The following is a 20512-nucleotide window of genomic DNA, read 5'->3' as shown; positions in this document are numbered from 1 at the left end:
TATTGAGTCGAAGCCACCACCAACTCCATCGATCGTATGTGGTGAGTTGTCTACAGCTAGCCGTGTCTGCAGTGTAAACGTGGCGAGGGAATGACGGCTAAGTCCAACTGCCTGTCTGTCTGACCGTCTCTCACTCCCACGTCCTTGTCACGAGGCTTTTTCTCCCAATGGCGGCACCGCCCCATTTAGATTAGTATGTGAGAATTGAGATAGATCTAGAGAGTGTGTATTTCTCTCATCTGGGCTATAGCTTGTATTTATTGCATTTATAAGCTTTGTATTTGTTTATTAAGAGCGAGACAACTTTTATTTCTTTTTTTCTGTAGAAAATGCATTATTTTCTTTAAAAATGTTATTTGTTTAAAACATCTAGATTCTATATAATTTCATTATACATGTCTAGAGTTAATTGGGATAATAATTTTGGAAGCTTTTAATATAAAAATTAAGAAAATCTATGATCGAGTAGTGTTTCATGTATTTATAATTTTATTTACAAGACTTATTTTATTAATTTTTTTTAAAATTAAAATTTTATGATTTTAAATATATTAATAAGAGAAATAAATTTTTTATAAATTTTTTTAAAATATATTTAATATTTTTATTATCGATTATCAAATGCTAGCTTGGAAAAAGAAAAAGAGAAACTTGGTAGGATTATTTTAGCAGAAAGATGGTCGCTGGATGGAGTTGATTTGCCACGTGCGTTGCGAGTGGTGGTGGAACGAGAGTGACCAACCAGCCACCAGCAACAGGAGCGACAGACGGCTAATAATCGTGGGTCAGGAGCCACCAAAACTCATGTCCTAATTTTGGTGACTACTTTGTCCATTCCCTCCATCGTCAAAGCATAAATCATGTCCCTACGCCTTTAGTCTTTAAACGATCAATGGCTCCACATGTTTGGAAACAGTACTATTTTATTTTTGTCACGATCTTCTTAATTTAAATCGAAATGTTTTTATACTAAAACATGAGTCATGATATTTATAAGGATATCTTATCTAAATTATTGAAATAAATACAAACCTAAACATTTTTTATAAAGAGAAATTCTATTTATAATTTTTAAATGGGAACTGCATATATAAATCCTTCATTAAATGAAAAAAGTACTATTTTGATAAATATATTATTATTTTTAAACCATTTTTAACATGATGAGGTCTCATATATATATGCAATTTTTCAAACTCTAATAAAAATATTTCTTATGAATTAAGGATTTAATATTCAAGCCAACATTAATTCATCATTAGGAAATTTCTAGATCCTTAATTATCGGCCTTTTGTGGTGCCATATTACAGCATTAAGCCCCAATAATTAGAGTAGTGTACGTGGGCAACATGAGAGGACTAGACACTACGCGCAATATTATTAATTAAGGATATCACTCAAGATCCTCCTGATTGAAAGGGATAGCACACAACCGAAATCTTCTCCTTATTCATAAGGTCAAATAGTCAAATGTATTATAGAGGCTTGATTATAGGAATCTGTCATAGCAGTATATTAGGAATGAGTTTCCTTAACGGCAGCTAAGGTTGCCTTGTATTCCTCTTGTAATTGTTTCTATAAAAACCAACTCTCTCTATTGTTTCTTAAACGTCTCATAGAAAATATAAAATATAATAGAAATAGTATTAATTGATGGAGAAGTTCGAGAGAGAAGTCCGGAGGAAGAGATACTTTAATTTGAAGGCCAGTAACGTTTTTCTATTCTCAATTGTTATTGAATATTATCGACGACATAAAATATGTTAAAAAAATCACGGTGCTCGATACTCTTGATCTGTCTATTATATATATACCCCTTGACCCTTTTAATTCAGAGAACTGTTTACTTTTTATTTTTATTTTTTTTTTAATTTTTCAATACTAGAACAGATATCGATCATCTAGATGTCTAATTTGTTTTCAGATAATCGGAGTATAAAACAGATCTAATTAGTTCCATAAGTTTATATAACTCGAAGAGGATCTCATGATCCATCTCTGATTTTAATTAGCAAGCAAAATCCGAAAACCATGTCATAGACTCACTCGTGCACCACCGAAAGCGAGCAACTTATTTTAATAGGATCTTGGCTCCTCCTATATAAATATATATATATATATATATATATATGCATTAATAATAAGTAGCTAGTAATCTGGCCTACAACCGTTATATATGATTATATGATCAATTAATTAAAGAAGAAATCTATTATATATTTTAGCTTATATCTATAGGAGCTAGCTAGCTAGCGGACTTCAAATTATAACCATTTGATTTATGTGTTTCATTATTTTCCAAGTAAGCATACTAATACGATGATGAAACCTGTCGGCCAACATTTGATTTATAATATCATTAATTGCACGATTAATTCACGAATGAATCAGGACAATATTATTTGATATTCTCAATCAAGTACTTATAACTAAAGAGTCTACATGATGCAATGTCATGGAGTCTAGTCTCCAATGATCGATCGATGTAGACGACACAAGTGCTTCAAAATGCATGTAATGGGAGCTCCACCACATCATCATGTGAGACGACAGATATAAGTGCATGCTTCAAATCATGAGGTAAGTTTCCACTCTATTTCCCCTCTAATTTTTCCATATTTCTTCCCCCTCCATCCTTACTTTGATCTCGCCAACTGGCAAGGACATGATCTTGCATATATGTTGAAGAATGCATGCCTTGTTTTCTGTCGGATACTGCATGCTAGTTTAAGCATTAAATTTAAGAGAAAATATATTTATAATCGTAATTGTGCAATTGCCACATAATCGCTTTGAAAAAAAATGAATAAAACATTATACCCACATGAAAAAAAAATTAATTTTTTGATAGTGAACCATACTATTTTTTAAAACGATTACACAACGTTTACGTACTTCACGATTGTATATATAATTACTCTAAATTTAATATTAGACTAAAATTATAGTATTTGTGAATATTCTAATGCGCGCACACACATGATTTGAATCTTATGAATTTATTAATCTTACCATTTAAGTGATGTATATGTTGTGCTTTACATTCCAGTTTGAAAATATAATAACTATATATATATATATATATATATATATCCCAGCTCAAGGACAGCTAGCTATTAGTTTTTAGCGTACGTACGTATAATATGAAAGCCAACATGAATGTTATTGGAGAAAGTAAATAAAAACATGATATTATAGAATAACAAGATAATAACATCGATCAGAACTACTTCAATTGATAGCGGAGAACAGATGGGGTAAATTATAAATTAAGGGGAAAATTAGTGTTAGTAAGATCAGTAATAGCTAGGAAATGAAGACAGATCACCTGGCAGGCCTGTATGAAAATATTTTACTAGCAGTATTTTGACTTTAATTTGAGAAAATATATATCATGATAATCATGCATGCAGAAAGATAAATGATTTATACAAATTTTAAATAGTAATTTACGCAAATTTTTATAAAAAATTGGAGTCTACTTTAAAAAAAATGTAAAAAAAAATTCTTTTTTAGTGGAATCTACATTTTTTATAAAAGATCTACCTAGAATTTATATATTTGAGACTTATATTTAGTATAACTCCACGCCGAAACTCATCTTGATAAGTAGAAATGCAGCTAGCTAGCTAGAGGTCGTTGAGCACTTGGCCGTTTGATAATTTTAAGGCCAATACGATTAAAAAATATAAACGTACGTATTGGTTTTAATTTTCTTAGTCCCTCCTATCTGATTTTTAGCATAACCAAAAACATCATATATTATCGAATCAAGGCTTAAGTAGGAGTAAGCTTGCATGATATGTTTAGTTCGGACTTCTAAACACCATAGATTAATATTTCATGTCGTTTGGGGGAAAACGACAACCCACTAGCGTTATGCGCCTTGTGCCTCGAATAGAATATTGCGCAGACACCTTTTGTCCCACATTGGAAAGTCATGAGAAACTTTTGTAGTTTATATACGATATGAAAAGCTAACAGCTCGGCCAAGATCTCCAAATGAAACCAAATCATCCAAACCTCTCATCTGCTGACCTTGGCCAATATTTTTCTGAATTTTGGTTTTTTTTTTTTTTTAAATCAAACTTGCATATATAACCTCAACGCGGTCTGTAAACCCTAGGTATCACTGAGATCAAATCGATAGATTATGTACGAATACAAAACTTATAAAAAAAATGAACATAGAATTAATAAATAAATTAGAAGAAGATAACGATCGGTGAAGACAACAGACAACAAATTAAGTAAGATATGCCGTGACGATATAAATGTAACTAGAGGCACGCATCATGATTTCTCTATCATCCTGAAAATATAATAGGAAAAATGACAAATGTACGTGTTCCAATTCGAAAAGGAAAAACATGCAGATGAGCTCGATCACAGGAAACTCCAAAAATTTTTGGTTCCCTGCTGGAAGGGTAACCTACGATCAAACCAGAGCCTCATGTTACAGCCACGCAGGCCTCGATCGGATGTGCATGGTAAACAAATAACAAATTCCATGGCTTGCGTTGCATTGGGCTACCTAGCTAGATTAAATCAAGAGTACTCGATAGGCACACCGATCAGCCAAGCAAATAAGAGATCATTAATTTCAAATTAAAAGCGTCTTATTTAAACTCCGTTTAGATGTTGAGTTGAGTTGATTTTTTTATAAATAGTAGTTAATTGAAATAGTGGAGTGAATTTTATAAAACTCACATCTTAAATATGTTTGAATGTTAAGATGATTTTAATTAGATGTATTTATAAGAAATTAAAAAAAATTATGAGTACCGCATGTAATGAGATATTGAGTTGAAAATGTTTATGAATTCTACATATAAAAATATTTTAAATTGATAAGAATTTAATTTAAAATTATATTGAACTCAATTCAAGCTCCAAATAGGACGTTAATCGACTCTGGAAGTTGGATTTAGTCGAGGCAATGGACGTGAAACGAAATTAAACCAAGAAAATTCCAATGCAACAGAATTACGAAAAAGTCCACACACGTGTACGTCTCATGTGGCCGGATGATCTTTATCTATACATCTTTTATTCTTTTTAATTATTAGCACTGCTCATGTTATGCTGGTAGTCCAGTTCTTATCACAATTAATTAATGGGATTACGTGCACATATATTTTGTATTTTGTTGAGAACTAGGTAGCTAGGAGGGTGTTTTGGTAACTACATAGCACTGGATGCACGACGACGTACGTCGACGGTGGTGTTGTTGGAGCCTATTTTATTTATATATATATATATATATATATATATATATATATATATATATATATATATACCTTTCATGAACAAACTGCTTGTTGTTGAGAATTGAGATATTCCTGATCGCCTACACTGGTTCTCCCTGATCCCTAGCTAGCTAGTTAGCTTTTCAGTCACCCAAGGTATGGATATATAATCCTCGGACCTCATTTAATTCTGTGCCTGCAACTGTATTATATCTTCTTGATATTGTAATGTCGTTCTCTTTCATATATATTGTTTATTTAGTGCTTCTACACTGGTATGTTGACGTACGTTCGGCCTCCTATATATATACACACACATATAGATAGATATATATATATCATGGTGGTAAGGCGTCTATGGTGAAAGATGACCTCTCTGTATATCTCTCTCTCTCTCTCTCTCTCCCCCATGCCGTCTCCACCATAATTATGTATAGTAGGGAGGTTCTGAAGAAGAGTTTAGGTTTCTCATGTCTTCTAACCTCTAGCGAGATTTTATTTATATTTCAAGCTAGCATTTGGTCTGGTTTCTTAAGACATCCATGACATTTTAGCTGCTTCTTGATTATCTGATCAGTTATAAAAGCTGATGATCCGGTCATTGGGAAATATATATCGCTAGTAAAGCCTAAACTATGTAATAAGGAAGACAACTCTCGGACACGGCCACGCGCATAATGTTACATTATTTAGACGTTTCAACATGAATTGGTTTGTATGGCAGCCTGGCATTGTTAGTCTTGTAAAATTTTATCCATAGATCAGTCATTGATGAAAAGGTAAATTAATCACGAGAAGCACTTCTACAAATCCATTTTAACTAGAACTACTTTTTGTTTTTGGGTGTTTGCTATATATTTCATAGCATACCATACAGTCGTGAGCATGGAGAAAACCAATTCATCCGTATTGGCAAGGGCAAAATCGGATCAATCAGTGGTGGAGACGGTTGCAGCGGCTGCGGATAGCGGCGGAACCCTGTCGAGAAAGTCTAGTAAGCGGATGGTGCCATCACCAGGGCGAAGTAGTGGTAGCGGCAGCAGCAAAAACCCATACATTAGAAAGTGTAGGAGTGCCCAAATGAGGATAGAATTGGATGAAGTGAGCAGTGGCGCCGCTCTCAGCCGAGCCTCCAGTGCCGGCTTGGGCTTCTCATTCTCCTTCACCGGATTCACAATGCCTCCTGATGAAGTAACCGACTCCAAGCCGTTAAGCGACGATGATGGTTGTAAGTCTCTCTCTGCATATATTTATTGACTACAGTACTATAGCTAGCCCGGTGCTCCTGAGGTCACCCTGATCGAGCATGTTGGTGCTCGCAAGCAGGCCGGCCACTTGGATTCCACAAAACCTTTGTTGGGAAATACTGTTTATACCACTTGGTTTTCGCGTGCATACGTGTTTGCATCCATGTTTTTTTATCTTTCATATATAACACGTTACATCAATACATAATCTTTAGGATTTGTTGGTGCAAAACTTTTTAAGTAACTTCAAACAACAGTGTGTATGATGCACTTGGTGAGAAAGAGGAAAGAGGGACCGGAGTATTTTGGTCTTGTTGAGCATATTGTTTAAAAAACCAAATAATTATTGTATTTTGGTTATTGAGAATACTTGATATTTTCAGAATACTTCACTATTATTTATTATTTTATTATTATTTTTTACCTACTTTTTACTACTATTTAATATTCTTTCATCAATTTTTTATTATTATTTTATTACTATTTATAAAATACCCAAAAATATCTCCCAATCCAAACTTAATCTAAATCTGCGTGCGTAGAAAAAATAAATAAAATGTACGTAATTAATGTTACAGTGCTACTGATCATGGTCGTAGACTCGTATGACTTATGTTGGTTTTCGAAAGGAAACGGAAACACAACTAATAAATACACACAAACTTCTGTGGGCAGCACACAAAACGGATCAGATTTTAGTAAATAAACAATGTTGATCATGGCAAAGGGTAGTGATGACAGTGCGCCTTGATAGCGTTGAGAACGGAGAAATGATTGATGTGAGAGAGAGCAAAAAAGTGAGGCAGGGGCAGTTTACCCACTTTTATTTGACGCCACTCAATAATGAACACAAAGTGTTAGTCTATGTCTGGTCTTTATATGAAAAGAGCGTGCAGTAGTACTACTGCTAGCTTGTACTACCACTTGGACATTGGGAGTTTGGTGCGAAGTTGCCCCTCTTCCCAAAGGAACCACTTTGGCTGCATTTGGTTCAACTCGGGAACTGAAGGGGGGGAAAAAAAAGAAAAAACCTGCTTCACTCATCCTTCGTGGGTTTTTTTTCCCAGCTTCTAGCTAATAACTATACTTACTTTTTTTTTTTTTTTCATTCAAAATTAAACATCATGAAGTGATTATAGGAACCTTTGAAGAGTGTTTAGTTTAAATTAAGTGGGTAGCTAGCTTGGTCCTGTTTTATTTATATTTTGGCTTTGATCTAGCTTTCAAGGATGCATTCGAGTGTCACTCATTAACATGTGTGTAGGGTCGATCCTTCACGTCACACTCCTAATCGGTGGAGACATCACCTTTTTTTTTTTTTTTTACAAATAAAGGTGAAGGGTATCTTTCCACTCTTAGTACCAGTTAATTATAGAGATAATTGGGTCCCATGTCTTAGAATTTGCAAGTCTCATAATTCTTCAGATGCGACATTGAAAAGGATCTCACTACTCACGTCTCTTTGATGTGGGATCGTAGCTAATTAAAATCACGGAGACTTTCTTTCCTTTCTCTTTTCCTTTTCATATTTATTTCTTAATGAATTTAGAGAACCTGTACGTACGTTATGCATGATGACTCCTATATTTATTTAGAATGAGTACTCAAGGTATATTGCTGACTTTATAATCAATATATTATTTTTGAATTAATAAATTAAATTAAATGTTAGTAGTGTTATGTGTAGCATATTTCTACTACCAGTACATAGGAATGATGGATTCTGCTGTTTTCTTATTAATTACAACATTTAATCATCACATGCAATCTGTTCGTAATGATCAGTACTACTTGGCATGAATGAAATGGAAGCGCTAGAGTTTTCACTTTTCAGGCACTGATTAACGTTTCGGCTTTGTGCTCATATCTATTAATATTAGTTATACCGTGTTGCAGCCGATCAGGATCTTGAAGCTGGCACGCGTAAGCCGAAGCTGCAAACAGAACCAACCTTGCCAATTTATCTCAAGGTAACAGTGCCGGACATGCATGTTCTCCTTTACCCTTCTTTACTGTGGCTGCTCCACGTATCGGTGTTCGAACCTTGTGTGCTTTCAATGTTCCATGGATTGATGCTATACTATCTCTTTGGACAGGCCATGATAAATGGGTATTGATCACACACATATACAAATATAGCATCAACGCTACCCATAGAACATGGCCAGCAATAGCAATATTATAGTATAGCATGGACAGGTTCAGTCTTGTACAGAGATTCATTCTATATGATATTTATGTACAAGACTTCCCCTTCTTTCCAGCAGTACTAACAGCTATTGGGTTTTAGAACCAGAGGAACTAGTTCATATTCCTAACTGGTTCTGAGTACTCCTGTATTGAGGCTTGGAAATCCGAGTCAGACCTTAAGCTTAAAATAAGAGAAACATTAAAGCACAGATCTGCTGAGGAAAGAAGTGTTTTGGACGATCTGACAAGTTTTGTGAGCACTGGTATCTAAAGAACAATCATGTTTTATATGTGTTTTTTAAGTATTAGGAAGATGTGTAATCAATTTGCTCACTGAGGATGAATTCTTATTTGGGAAATCGCAGTTCACAGATGTGACATACAAGGTAACTCTCAAACGAATGAGAACAACCCAACAGAAGGATATTCTGAATGGGATTACGGGTTCAGTGAACCCTGGGGAGCTTTTGGCATTGATGGGACCTTCAGGAAGTGGAAAGACAACACTGCTAAATCTGCTCGGTGGCAGGCTTAATCAGCCCACCGTTGGATCACTTACTTACAATGACCAACCTTATTCCAAGTTCCTAAAATGCAGGTCCGAATCTAAACTCAGTTCATGGCTAAATTCACTTGCTAAATATAGGCTTTGAGTATGCACTAGAATATTGATTTTAGTAATTAGATTCACTATTTCTGAACCGTTTTAAATTTTTAGGATAAGTAGTAATTTAATTTCCAGCTCTAGATTATTCAAAGAGACAAAGGAACAGTAACACATCACTAGTGCAGTTACAGTACCAAAGATGTCAGTATTGATCATCAAAACAGTCAATCGAGGGAAGGAGCAATTACAATGAAGGATTGATTTGGTTTCCCATCAAGAATTCACTTGATCTAAGACTTCTTATGAATCTTTACCCCAGATTTGCTAGTTTTACCTAAAGGCACACTAGAATAAACATGACCTGGGATTTAATTAGAATTAAAGCCCAAATAGACATCATAATAACGTGAAACATTTGACAGGATAGGATTTGTGACTCAAGACGACGTTCTGTTTCCTCACCTTACAGTGAAGGAAACATTGACATATGCAGCCCTCCTACGACTCCCAAAGACATTGACAAGAGAGCAAAAGGAAAAACGAGCAATAGATGTCATCAATGAGCTAGGCTTGGAAAGGTAATTTGCATACCTTTTTCCCCCACTGGCTTTGACTCAGGAATATATTTAAGAAGCATTCAGCATTGTTCTGCACCCCTGAAGTTAGTCATGTTCTTGAAAGCTAATGTAGGAAGAGAAATATAATGTGCATACAGGTGCCAAGACACTATCATTGGGGGCTCCTTTGTTCGGGGAGTGTCAGGTGGAGAGAGGAAAAGAGTTTGTATTGGAAATGAGATCATTATCAACCCGTCACTTCTGTTTCTTGATGAACCAACCTCTGGTTTGGATTCTACTACTGCTTTAAGGATTGTCCAGATGTTGCAAGACATTGCAGAGGTATTTTACACTATTTTTCCTATTGGCAAGTTACACAATATGTTTCTGTGACAATATAATCTACAGAAACTAAAGATGTATTGTATGTAATAACTTTTTTCCAAATTTATGGCAGGCCGGAAAAACAGTGGTAACGACGATCCATCAGCCATCAAGCAGACTGTTCCACAAATTTGACAAGTTAATCCTTCTTGGGAAAGGGAGCTTGCTCTACTTTGGAAAAGCATCAGAAGCAATGGTGTATTTCTCATCTATAGGATGCTCTCCTCTGATTGCCATGAATCCGGCAGAGTTCTTGATAGACCTTGCAAATGGGAACCTCCATGATGTCTCAGTACCATCAGAATTAGAGGACAAAGTGCAGATGGGGAATTCAGAGGCTGAAATACGGAACAGGAAACCATCTCCTGCTGTCGTGCAAGAGGTAAACAGTGTTAATTATATAAATCTCATTTGCTTTTTTTTTTTTTTCTATTGGTTGACATGGTTGTTACGTTGAAATGTATTTAAATTATGAGCAGGAATCATGATTCAGTAATTACAAAAAAATGGCACGATGCACCAAAACAACCTTTATAGAAATATCCAGACAGAGATCTAGAATTTACATGATAAGCATGTTTTACAATCTATTGTAACAATGTGCTTCCGTTTAGCCGAAAAGAGGCCCCGGTCCCATGACCTTGTATGTCATGATCATATAGCTCAACCTTCACTGTCATGACATGCTGAAAACATATGGCCGGTTTATAGATCAAATGACCAAATCACCTTCAGTCCAATGAACATTTGTGACAGAAGAGAGGGAAGAAAATTCCTAGTAGAACCCATTAAGTGGCAGCTGTGAATGATGCCTCCAACTAGCAAACTGTTTTCCCTTGTACATAATTCAGACCATATATTTTCCCATGAATAAAAGTTAAAGCAGCAAAAACTGGTGTTTAGAGTTCCTCATCTGGAAATCAAGGTCTTCATAATTGTGATTGTTATGTCCTAAGAGCAGGTGCCACCTTACCTGATTCCTTGGGAGCATAATAAAGGCTATGGCCCTTCTTAATGAATCTCTTATTTAAAAGCAGTATCTTGTGGAGGCGTATGAGACCCGAGTTGCAAAAAATGAAAAGAAGAAACTTCTGGTTCCTATACCCCTCGATGAACGAGTAAAATTGAAGGTCTCTTCCCCAAAGAGACAGTGGGGGGCAAGCTGGTGGGAACAATATTCCATATTGTGTTGGAGAGGATTCAAAGAACGGAGGCATGACTATTTCAGCTGGTTGAGAATCACTCAAGTTCTCTCTACTGCAATTATCTTGGGATTACTGTGGTGGCAGTCTGATACTGACAGCCCAAAGGCCTGCAAGAACAGGTAAGCCAATTTCTCATCAAGATTTCATATAAGTTAATTGACCTCCAATGGTACTGACAAATCGCACATAGCTTCTGCTGACTGCTATTGTGCCTGTGCGGAAATATACTATCCAGTAGCAAACTTAACCTACCTTTATTGCAGGCAGGACTGCTTTTCTTCATCGGTGTCTTCTGGGGATTCTTCCCTGTATTCACAGCAATCTTCACATTCCCGCAAGAAAGAGCCATGCTGAGTAAAGAAAGAGCAGCCGACATGTACAGACTAAGTGCATATTTTGTGGCTAGAACTACAAGCGACCTTCCACTTGACTTGTTACTACCAGTACTATTCCTTCTTGTCGTCTATTTTATGGCAGGCTTGAGAATGAGTGCTGGTCCCTTTTTCCTAAGCCTGCTTACAGTCTTCCTCTGCATTGTGGCGGCTCAGGTATACACCTCTTATAGTGGTGATTAAGATGACATCTTAACCAAAAATAGCATATGTAATTAAATATGACTGGTTGCAATAGGGATTTGGACTAGCTATAGGAGCTACATTCATGGACTTGAAGAGGGCAACTACTCTGGCCTCAGTAGCTGTCATGACCTTCATGCTAGCTGGTGGGTTCTTTGTGAAGGTAAACATGCGAACCCCTTTTCTTTTTTCTTTTTTTCGGGGGGTTGGGAGGTGGAAGCTCGGAAGTCAATATAAGTTTTCTTCAATTGAAGTTTATGAAGAAGGGGAAAAAAAGGTTGTAAAGATGTAAGTTGATGTATGCTGTGTGACATCAAAACAAAAGGAAGAGCTCTCACTGTATATATTACAGTTCAAGATTATCCACAAAAACTTATTTTCAAAAGCTGCCACATAAATCTAAATCCAAAACTAACAATAAAGTGTCTACAACGTTGCAGAAAGTTCCGATATTCATTTCTTGGATCCGCTATCTGTCTTTCAACTACCACACATACAGGCTGCTTCTGAAGGTGCAGTATGAACACATCACACCCACCATAAATGGGATGAGAATAGACGAGGGTATAGTGGAGGTCAGTGCCCTGGTAGCCATGGTTTTTGGTTACCGTCTTCTGGCATACCTTTCTTTGCGGAGGATGAAACTCCAATCTGGAGCTTAATAAGTTTGCGATCTGCAAAGGAGCATGGATCTGGTCCCTGGACAGCTAGCTGCACAAGGAGCTGAGTGTCAAGGTGAAAAGAAATGGCAGCGAATTGATCAATGTGTAAAAACCATTCCACATAAATGGCATCCAAGGAGAATGCTACATGTTCCTAAGTCAATTTCACTGTATGCAAAATCCTCTGAGATGTCACCGGAAAATCTCAAACTCATGCGGTCTTAATGTTAAAAACGACAAACAACGGTTCTATGTTACCACATCAAATATTTATGAAGAAAATCTACTTACAAATAAGCTTATCGTCGAAATCTTACCACCAGTTAGCATAAGTATTGATGCTTTAATTTTTTTTTTAATTGTAATGGGTCCAGTGTTAGTACACCTACTAGTAAAAAGCATAGCTAAAAATATAACTAGTGGATTGAAATATGAATTTTAACAAAGATTTCATGGAGAATCATTTTTACATATTTATTGCGCATTCAACTAATGTGATTGGTTGTGTCATTTTTTTTAATATAAAATAAATATTTTAGTCAATCATATCAGTAGAGTGAGCAAAAAATATGTAAAAATAACTGAATATAACAAAACGAATTTTAATTCGCAGACAGGCGGCAGATTAGAAGATACATAAACGTCATGTAGACAACTCTTAACAGTTTTCGTTTGCATAATTTCCGCTTAGCGAATAAAAAATTACAGAGCAATCCCGTGTGCTGACATTGATTAACTACCCAGTCTGCAAACTACATCGATTTCAATGATTGTTGGCCTCTCCAAAGGGGGTAAAAATGAAAAACAAAAAATATCAAGTATGTTCATGCCTCCACCCACTGTAGATCGTGCCACTAAAGAAGCAAACTATTTGATTTTGCAGTCGGGTGGTCATGCTGAATCACGAACTTTTCTCATATGGACCTGGTAGATCATGCCAACGTCCTTAACCAACCAAGAAGTCGAAGGAGGGCTGCATCTAATACTGGTGACTTCTTCTCCAGCCCTGCAAAAAATAAAAAACCAATTGAGAAATGAGAAGTGCTCATTTACGAAGATCTTGCTAAACTTTTGTCCAGAAAAAGTGTCATCCTGTTATTATCCAAGCCTCGTTTTCTAGAGTGAGCTCTTAACAAGTCAAAACTGTGAGCTTAAATACAAGTAGCTAAGCTGTTAAAAGATCAACCGAATCATTTCAACCCGTAACAAGCTACTTTATACTTAAAGAGGCCGTAGCTCACCAATATCAGCAGCTACTCGGTGTGCACACATTACTCCTGAAAAGGCTACTGCTATAACACCTTGTCCTGGAAAGCAGCTATCACCAACACAGTAAAGACTATCTACACCCTGTAGTTTCCATTATCGGATGAGCCAAGTAAATTCAGTATGCTTATAAAACTAGTTACTGATAGACCCACCATAGCATATAACTGAACTTACTGTGGTATTGAATGGCATTCCGAGTAATCCCTTGGGAGTGCCACGTGGCATTGGTCCATAGGTACCTTTATCACGAGCCAGGTACCGCCTGTGTGTCTTTGGTGTTCCTACCTACCATGAGTCAGGACCAGAGACACTTTCAATGGGCATCGTTTTGTCAAGAGCTCAAGAAGCAGAAATTCGCATACAGTGCTATTAAACTGGGACGTGGGGATATTGGAGGGGATCAGTTTCAATATGTTTTCATTACAGCACAGAGTTAGTAGTCAGGTAGGTTTAACAAACATTCAGCATTCTGAAAACCAAAGTTTGATTTCAAACTTCAAGTACATACAGCATTCTGCAACTACAGTTCGCTTTTACCATTTTGCACATTGTCAAAGCATATTTGCAATATTGTTCAGTAGTATGACCAAAGGCCTGTACCTCCATAAAAACGATAGATGATCTCAGCCCTGGAAATAGTTTCTTCTCTAATCTCCTGATTATTTCATCTGCTACAATATCCTTCTTTGCCTCATAGTCTTTTCTAGGAAGACCCTAGAAAGTAAAGCAGCTCCTTTGTTATTTGAAATATCATAGACATTTTTTGAATTCACCTAAAATCTCGGAAGGGCAAAGTTCCAAATGAGATGTAACCTTTCTATTTAATGTTGATAGATTATACTTACCTCCCAGTCCTCCATGGCAGAAGTAGTAAAAATATGAAGAATGTGACGTCCTTCTGGAGCCAATGATGAATCAAGGACAGTTGGAATGCTTAAAAATATACTTCCATATGGCTCCTCTAATTTTTTTCCAATCATTCTTTGTTGTTTTGGAAGAGGAGGGGGGAAGCAAAGACAAAAAGATGAAGTATTAATCAAATACCACTTCAGTATAGACCCAAAAAATTGCTGCGGAAATGAAGCTATGAAATAAAACAAAGTACCTCAAGCACAAAATGGTGGCAATCCGTATCTGGTGGCAGGGCCTCCGCTTTAACCCCCATGTGAATGGAAAGAAAAGATGGAGCCTTGACATAAACTTTCTGAAAATTCTCTTCTTCCTTAGGGAGGCGTTCTCCTTTTAAGAGATTTCCTGCACAAAAGCAAAGTTTGATAAAATTAAATTATGGCTCATGAGTAAGAGAATTAAACATACCATCACATAATAAAGCTAATAAAAAAAAAGATTGTCATCCAAATGAAAATTTCAAAAATTCCTCGCCAAAACTAACCAAAAGTATCCCATCTAGTGGCATTTGATATTATGGTTTTGGCAAAGTACTCCCTTCCATCTGATAGCCTAGCTCCCACCTAAAAAATGCAAAATAAGATCAAATAAGCAACAAAAACATCCTTTTGACCCAGAGAGTGAATCATGGATAATTTGTGTTAGTTATTTCAAGACTAATATCAGGCTCACAGCTTTTCCTTGCTTGAGTATAATGCTAGTCACATTTGCCTTGTAAAGTATTTCACTGCCCTGATCAATCAGGCCTTTTGCTAAGGACTTTGCAATCCCACCAACACCACCAACAGGGTAGTTAATACCACCAAAATGCCTGTCACAAAGAACCTGGGAGAAAAAATATATGGGGAAACAGCATTAAAAATAAGAGAAATACTTTATCTACAAAGGGATTACACAAAAAAAAATCTACAAACTGATGTGATTTGATGCAGTACTTCAGATTGTAAAGTTACTTTTATTGTAAAATAGATCAAATGGATCACATGAAACCACATCATTTTGTGGTTTATTTTTGTGTACTCTCTTTGTGTATGTAGCACTTCTCTAAAAATAAATATAGAAAGAACCCAAGAAGCAAATTGAACAGCTTACCATGCTAGCATTAATCATTGGTGTCTGCAAAGCGTTGACTGTGCTCACAATGAAACACTGCAGGAACAAAATAGGCAAAACTTTTTAAGTTGAGGTCCATGGGATGAACCATATGTCCAGACTATTCGATAACTATATAAAAATTCTAATAGAATCATGAAAGTTCCTTCAACCCACCTCTGCATCTATGAAAGACAACAACTGGGGATCTTTAATGTATTTTCGAGCTATGTCTCCAGCATTTTGAGGCAAATAATAGGCTGCAGGCGCCAACATTATTTAATTCCATAAACAAGAGACCTGAGTATTGGGTATAAACTTTTGACAAATTAAACTGAAATTTTCTTTCACATATTTATATGTTTTAGCAGTAAGTACAACTGTGAAGTAATCAAAACATCCACTTTTCCTTGCTTCAACTACTTTTCATGCCACAATCACATATGACTCCCAGTACATAACGCAAGTATATGAAAACTCAGCAATTGATCAAACTATTGCCCAAAACATATCCCAACCACCACTGGTGAAATAAACCAAAGCCTGGATTATCTCTGCAATTCTGACATTGATTTACAATTCACCGCTAAATAAATAAATCCAGGCAACAATTATTACCGAGTGTCAAGCATTCAATGGGCTTCTGGAAGAACTGTCCAAAAAGGTAGATTGGCTCCTCAAGTGACTTCAATTCCAAGGAGTTCAGAGCGTTGAAAATCTACTCATTATTTACACAAGTTCCTAATGTGAGTAGTGAATAATAAGTGGAGGCAAAAATAGCCAGCGGAAGTTGTAGTCATCTTAATTAAAAAACACATTCCGCTTTAAAATTTACGACAGACCTTCCAACATTCACCGTAGAACTTGAGGATCCCTTCCTTTTCATGGGGAAATCTATCAGTAAGTTCTGCAATGAATTCGCTATATTCTCTGTGCACTCGGACAGAAAGGTTATTGGGTAAATGGAAATGGACAGTAGTTGGATCAGGTATCACTTGCATCTCACATCCAACTGCTGCCAATGCTTGGGTTATCAGATTTAGATTGCCCTGCCCAGATTTGAGGAACACATCAAATACAAATTTCGCATTTCTACAAAATCACCCTACACCATTATAATTCTTCAGAACACAAGTTATGATATGAACCAAATTTTATCTCTATCACCATAAATAAGTACATGGATATTTATATTTAAATATCATCACACCAGCTGAGTGTAACGTGGGAAAGACACAAGGAATCCACGCAAAAAACTGACCTTGTCGCTGAAACCAAACATCACAGAGGACCCAACATCAAAAGTATACCCATCCCTCTGGTAATATCCGGAGCTACCGCCAGGAATGACATACTTCTCCAAAACCAGAACCCTAGCACCCTTCACCGCCAACTGCGTCGCCGCAACTAATCCTCCAATCCCAGACCCGATAACAATTGCATCATAAGAATTCTCCCTACCCAGCCCCCTCCACTTCCCTCTCTCTCTACCGATTCATCTACACTAAGCACCGATTTGGACCTCAATTCAAATTTCTGATTGCTCCAATTGACCTCGCAAGCCCCTGAAATCCCACTACTATGCTTGAAACTTTTGGTATTCGGGATTCTCAGGGCACCACCAGACAGATTTTTGCATCCTGAACTTGTAAGTCTGGAAGTGCCCAACTGTCTGGAGCTGTAAAACCCTGAACCCATGCTAAAGAGCTGGTGATCATTGAGAGCTCGAGTTTTAATAGAGAAGGCCTTGTGTTTTCTACTACGGGGTCCGATCCTACTTGATTGTGCGGCATAACACTCATAAAAAAGTTGACAACTGTTAAACCCAGAATTAGAGTCGCAGAGATTGCAACCAAAGAAACCAATAGGTTTTACTTTTTGAGAAACGAAGGAGTTGAATTTTTGTTTTGGGTTTGTGGGTCTTATAAAACCCAATTTTGTGGGACTATGGCGATTGAGAATAAGGGTATTGTGGTTGCCAGGTAAAGAAGAAGACATAAATTCAGGCACGGGAAGTGAGTGGGCGAGGGTCATTTTTCTGAGTTTTTCCTTTCGACGAAAGAGATTGAGGTTTTTAAGCTATTGCTGGTTCTATTATATCTGTATTAGGTAATGAAGAATGAGTGGGTTGTGATTCCACTCCATGATTCCCCCAATCCTAAATGAGACGAGACAAAAGGCAATTCTTTATTTATAGAGCGAAAATGGGACAAACTGTTATTCAAAGAATGTGGATACGTTGCATTTTGGATTTAGTTGGCCACTGGATTTATTTATGGGTGGGTTTTTGTGAGATTGTTAACTGGGGATGACTGATAATATTCCCTCAGCTCTGGAATGTTATAGTGGACAGTATCGGATACACAGAAACAGCCATGATTTTTATACATGTATTTTTCTTGTTTGGGCATTCTTCCTACTTTTTCTCGGTTGTGTATGGAAAGGATCGCATCTGAGCACCATGGAAGAAGAGGAGCTGTGGCTTTTTGGCCTTGGCGAGTGCAGAATAGAGATAAACTGCCTTTCAATTTTGAAGCTAGAACAATGCAACCCATATCCCACTTCAGTGTACCTACGAACGAGTAATAAGTCAAGACTTCCTTTGCCGGACAACAATTGCAAACAAAGTCGCATAATCACAAAATGCCGGCGTTTTAGTAGTATTGGCTTAGAGAGTTCAATTTTAAATATAATAAAATCAAAATCTCATCTCATTTCATCTTATATAATCATTACAATTTTTTTAAATTTCAACACAAAATATAATAAATAATTCAATTTTTTTAAATCTTAAAATAAAAATTATATTAAAAAATTATATTATAACAATATTTTATTTAACTTTTAACAAAACATCTGATTTGAACTATAACCAAACGTGACTTAAAGTTGTCCACTTTCTTTATAGTCTTATAGGCTTTTAATTATTTTTTTTAAATTATTCTATTTGTCATTTTTATACTATACACTTATTACAGGTGTATAATTTAACAATGATGAGTAAATTTTTTTTTTTTTTTTTTCCCCTTCTCCTATTTGCATCAGCGCATATTAGTTGAAATCTAGACATTTATAGTAATGGTCTATTTTGTGGGGGAGCAAAGTAGCCAACTAGCCCAATCTTGGACGACACCGTGAGAGATTCAAGAGATTCCGTTAATAAAAAAAATTGTGTTTTGTTCTGTAAAAAAAATTATATATCACTGAAGGGCCCAACCGGGTTCGAACCGGTGACCTCTTGATCTGCAGTCAAATGCTCTACCACTGAGCTATGGACCCAACTTCTTGTAATCTCGCATTAGTATTAAAATAAAGTAGCTTTAATCGGAATGGGGTCTTGAATTTAAGATGGAGCAACCAAGGCAAGCGAAAAAATAATAATAAGAATAATATTAGATATAGTCTCTATTTAGGAACTGTAATGTAAGTTTAGGCTATTTTAATTTTAAAATTTTTTAAAATTACAAAATTATTCTTTTTAAAATGATGTTTTCTCTCATTTAATAATATGTTTGTATATGTATTCTCTACTTAGAGACTGTAAATATAATTTTTCTAATAATAATAAGGAAAAGTGACAGGAGGAGAGAGAGCGAATAAATGTATAACTAGCCCAAATAAAGAAATAATAATTTTTTTTTGTAAGAAACAATAAAACATGCAAAAATTGAAAATGAAGTGTATGGTTGGCAACGCACCACAGTGCGAACCCTCACTATACGAGAAGGAGCGGAACGTATTGGTTCCAAGTTCATTCACAATAGTTGTTTGATTTTATTTTTTAAAATATATCACTAAATTTTTTTTTTTATTTTATATATTAACTTTTATAATATATCATATATCATCTTATCTATTTTTTCTTCATATCATTTAAATCATATTTGTTATTCGTTTTAAATATTTCATTTCTACCAATAAATTTGATTTATATATTTTTTTTATATTTGCAATATATCATTATATACAATGTAATATAATTTAATCCTATACACACAAAATAAAAATATATAAGTCAAATAAAAATTAAAATTAAAATATGAAAAAATTGGATAAATAATATTTCCAATATATATTTTAGAAAAAAATAAAATAGAGGTGTTTTAAATAATAAAAAAAATTATATTGAAATGTAAAAATAAAAGGAAATGAGGGAGTAAATAAAGTATAAATAATAAAAAAAATATTTGAAAAATGAATAGCACCCACTACATGTAACGTTTATTTACATAATCGGATGAAATTCATTTTATAAACAATTTTTTAAATAATTTATATTTTTTATATTATACATAAGCCAAAATGCTCTTAATGGTCTAATTGAATTGGAAAAATTTTATTCATCATTCTTACACTACATATCACTTATATATTTTTTTATTTTTTTATTAAATATGCGATGCATAGATAATTAATAGAATAAATTAATTAATTTAAAAATATAAAATTAAAAATAATAAAATCAATTAGTTTAAAAATATAAAATTAAAAATAATAAAAATAAATATGATGTATGACATGCGGAGATGAAGAACTGTAAAAATCACTGAATTCAATTGCATTGT

General features: G+C 35.3%; 2 protein-coding genes and 1 non-coding gene across 3 annotated transcripts; 1 reads left to right on the top strand and 2 right to left on the bottom strand.

Annotated features, from left to right (window-relative positions):
• Nucleotides 1-5333: 5333 nt before the first annotated feature.
• Nucleotides 5334-12974, top strand: LOC121266036 (ABC transporter G family member 22). The gene is given in 12 exon segments (XM_041169730.1): nt 5334-5406; nt 6128-6478; nt 8394-8467; nt 9053-9285; nt 9717-9872; nt 10010-10193; nt 10309-10617; nt 11273-11540; nt 11543-11559; nt 11704-11988; nt 12071-12178; nt 12456-12974. Coding segments are annotated over 11 exon segments (2199 nt in total). The 5' UTR covers nt 5334-5406; nt 6128-6135; the 3' UTR covers nt 12678-12974.
• Nucleotides 12975-13268: 294 nt separating this feature from the next.
• On the bottom strand, nt 13269-17261 carry LOC121265602 (prolycopene isomerase, chloroplastic). The gene is given in 14 exon segments (XM_041169283.1): nt 13269-13683; nt 13919-14027; nt 14121-14231; nt 14547-14660; nt 14792-14917; nt 14919-14927; nt 15052-15200; nt 15340-15418; nt 15528-15680; nt 15948-16004; nt 16125-16207; nt 16566-16665; nt 16790-16996; nt 17205-17261. Coding segments are annotated over 14 exon segments (1428 nt in total). The 3' UTR covers nt 13269-13609.
• A 1893-nt stretch (nt 17262-19154) lies between these two features.
• On the bottom strand, nt 19155-19226 carry TRNAC-GCA. Its single transcript has one exon. It is a non-coding gene; the product is annotated as a tRNA-Cys (tRNA).
• Between the last annotated feature and the right edge of the window lie 1286 nt (nt 19227-20512).

Source organism: Juglans microcarpa x Juglans regia, chromosome 5D (assembly GCF_004785595.1).
Source record: "Juglans microcarpa x Juglans regia isolate MS1-56 chromosome 5D, Jm3101_v1.0, whole genome shotgun sequence".
Taxonomy (NCBI): Eukaryota; Viridiplantae; Streptophyta; class Magnoliopsida; order Fagales; family Juglandaceae; genus Juglans; species Juglans microcarpa x Juglans regia.
Note: the sequence above shows the minus strand (reverse complement) of the source record. Positions and strands in the feature narration are given on the sequence as shown.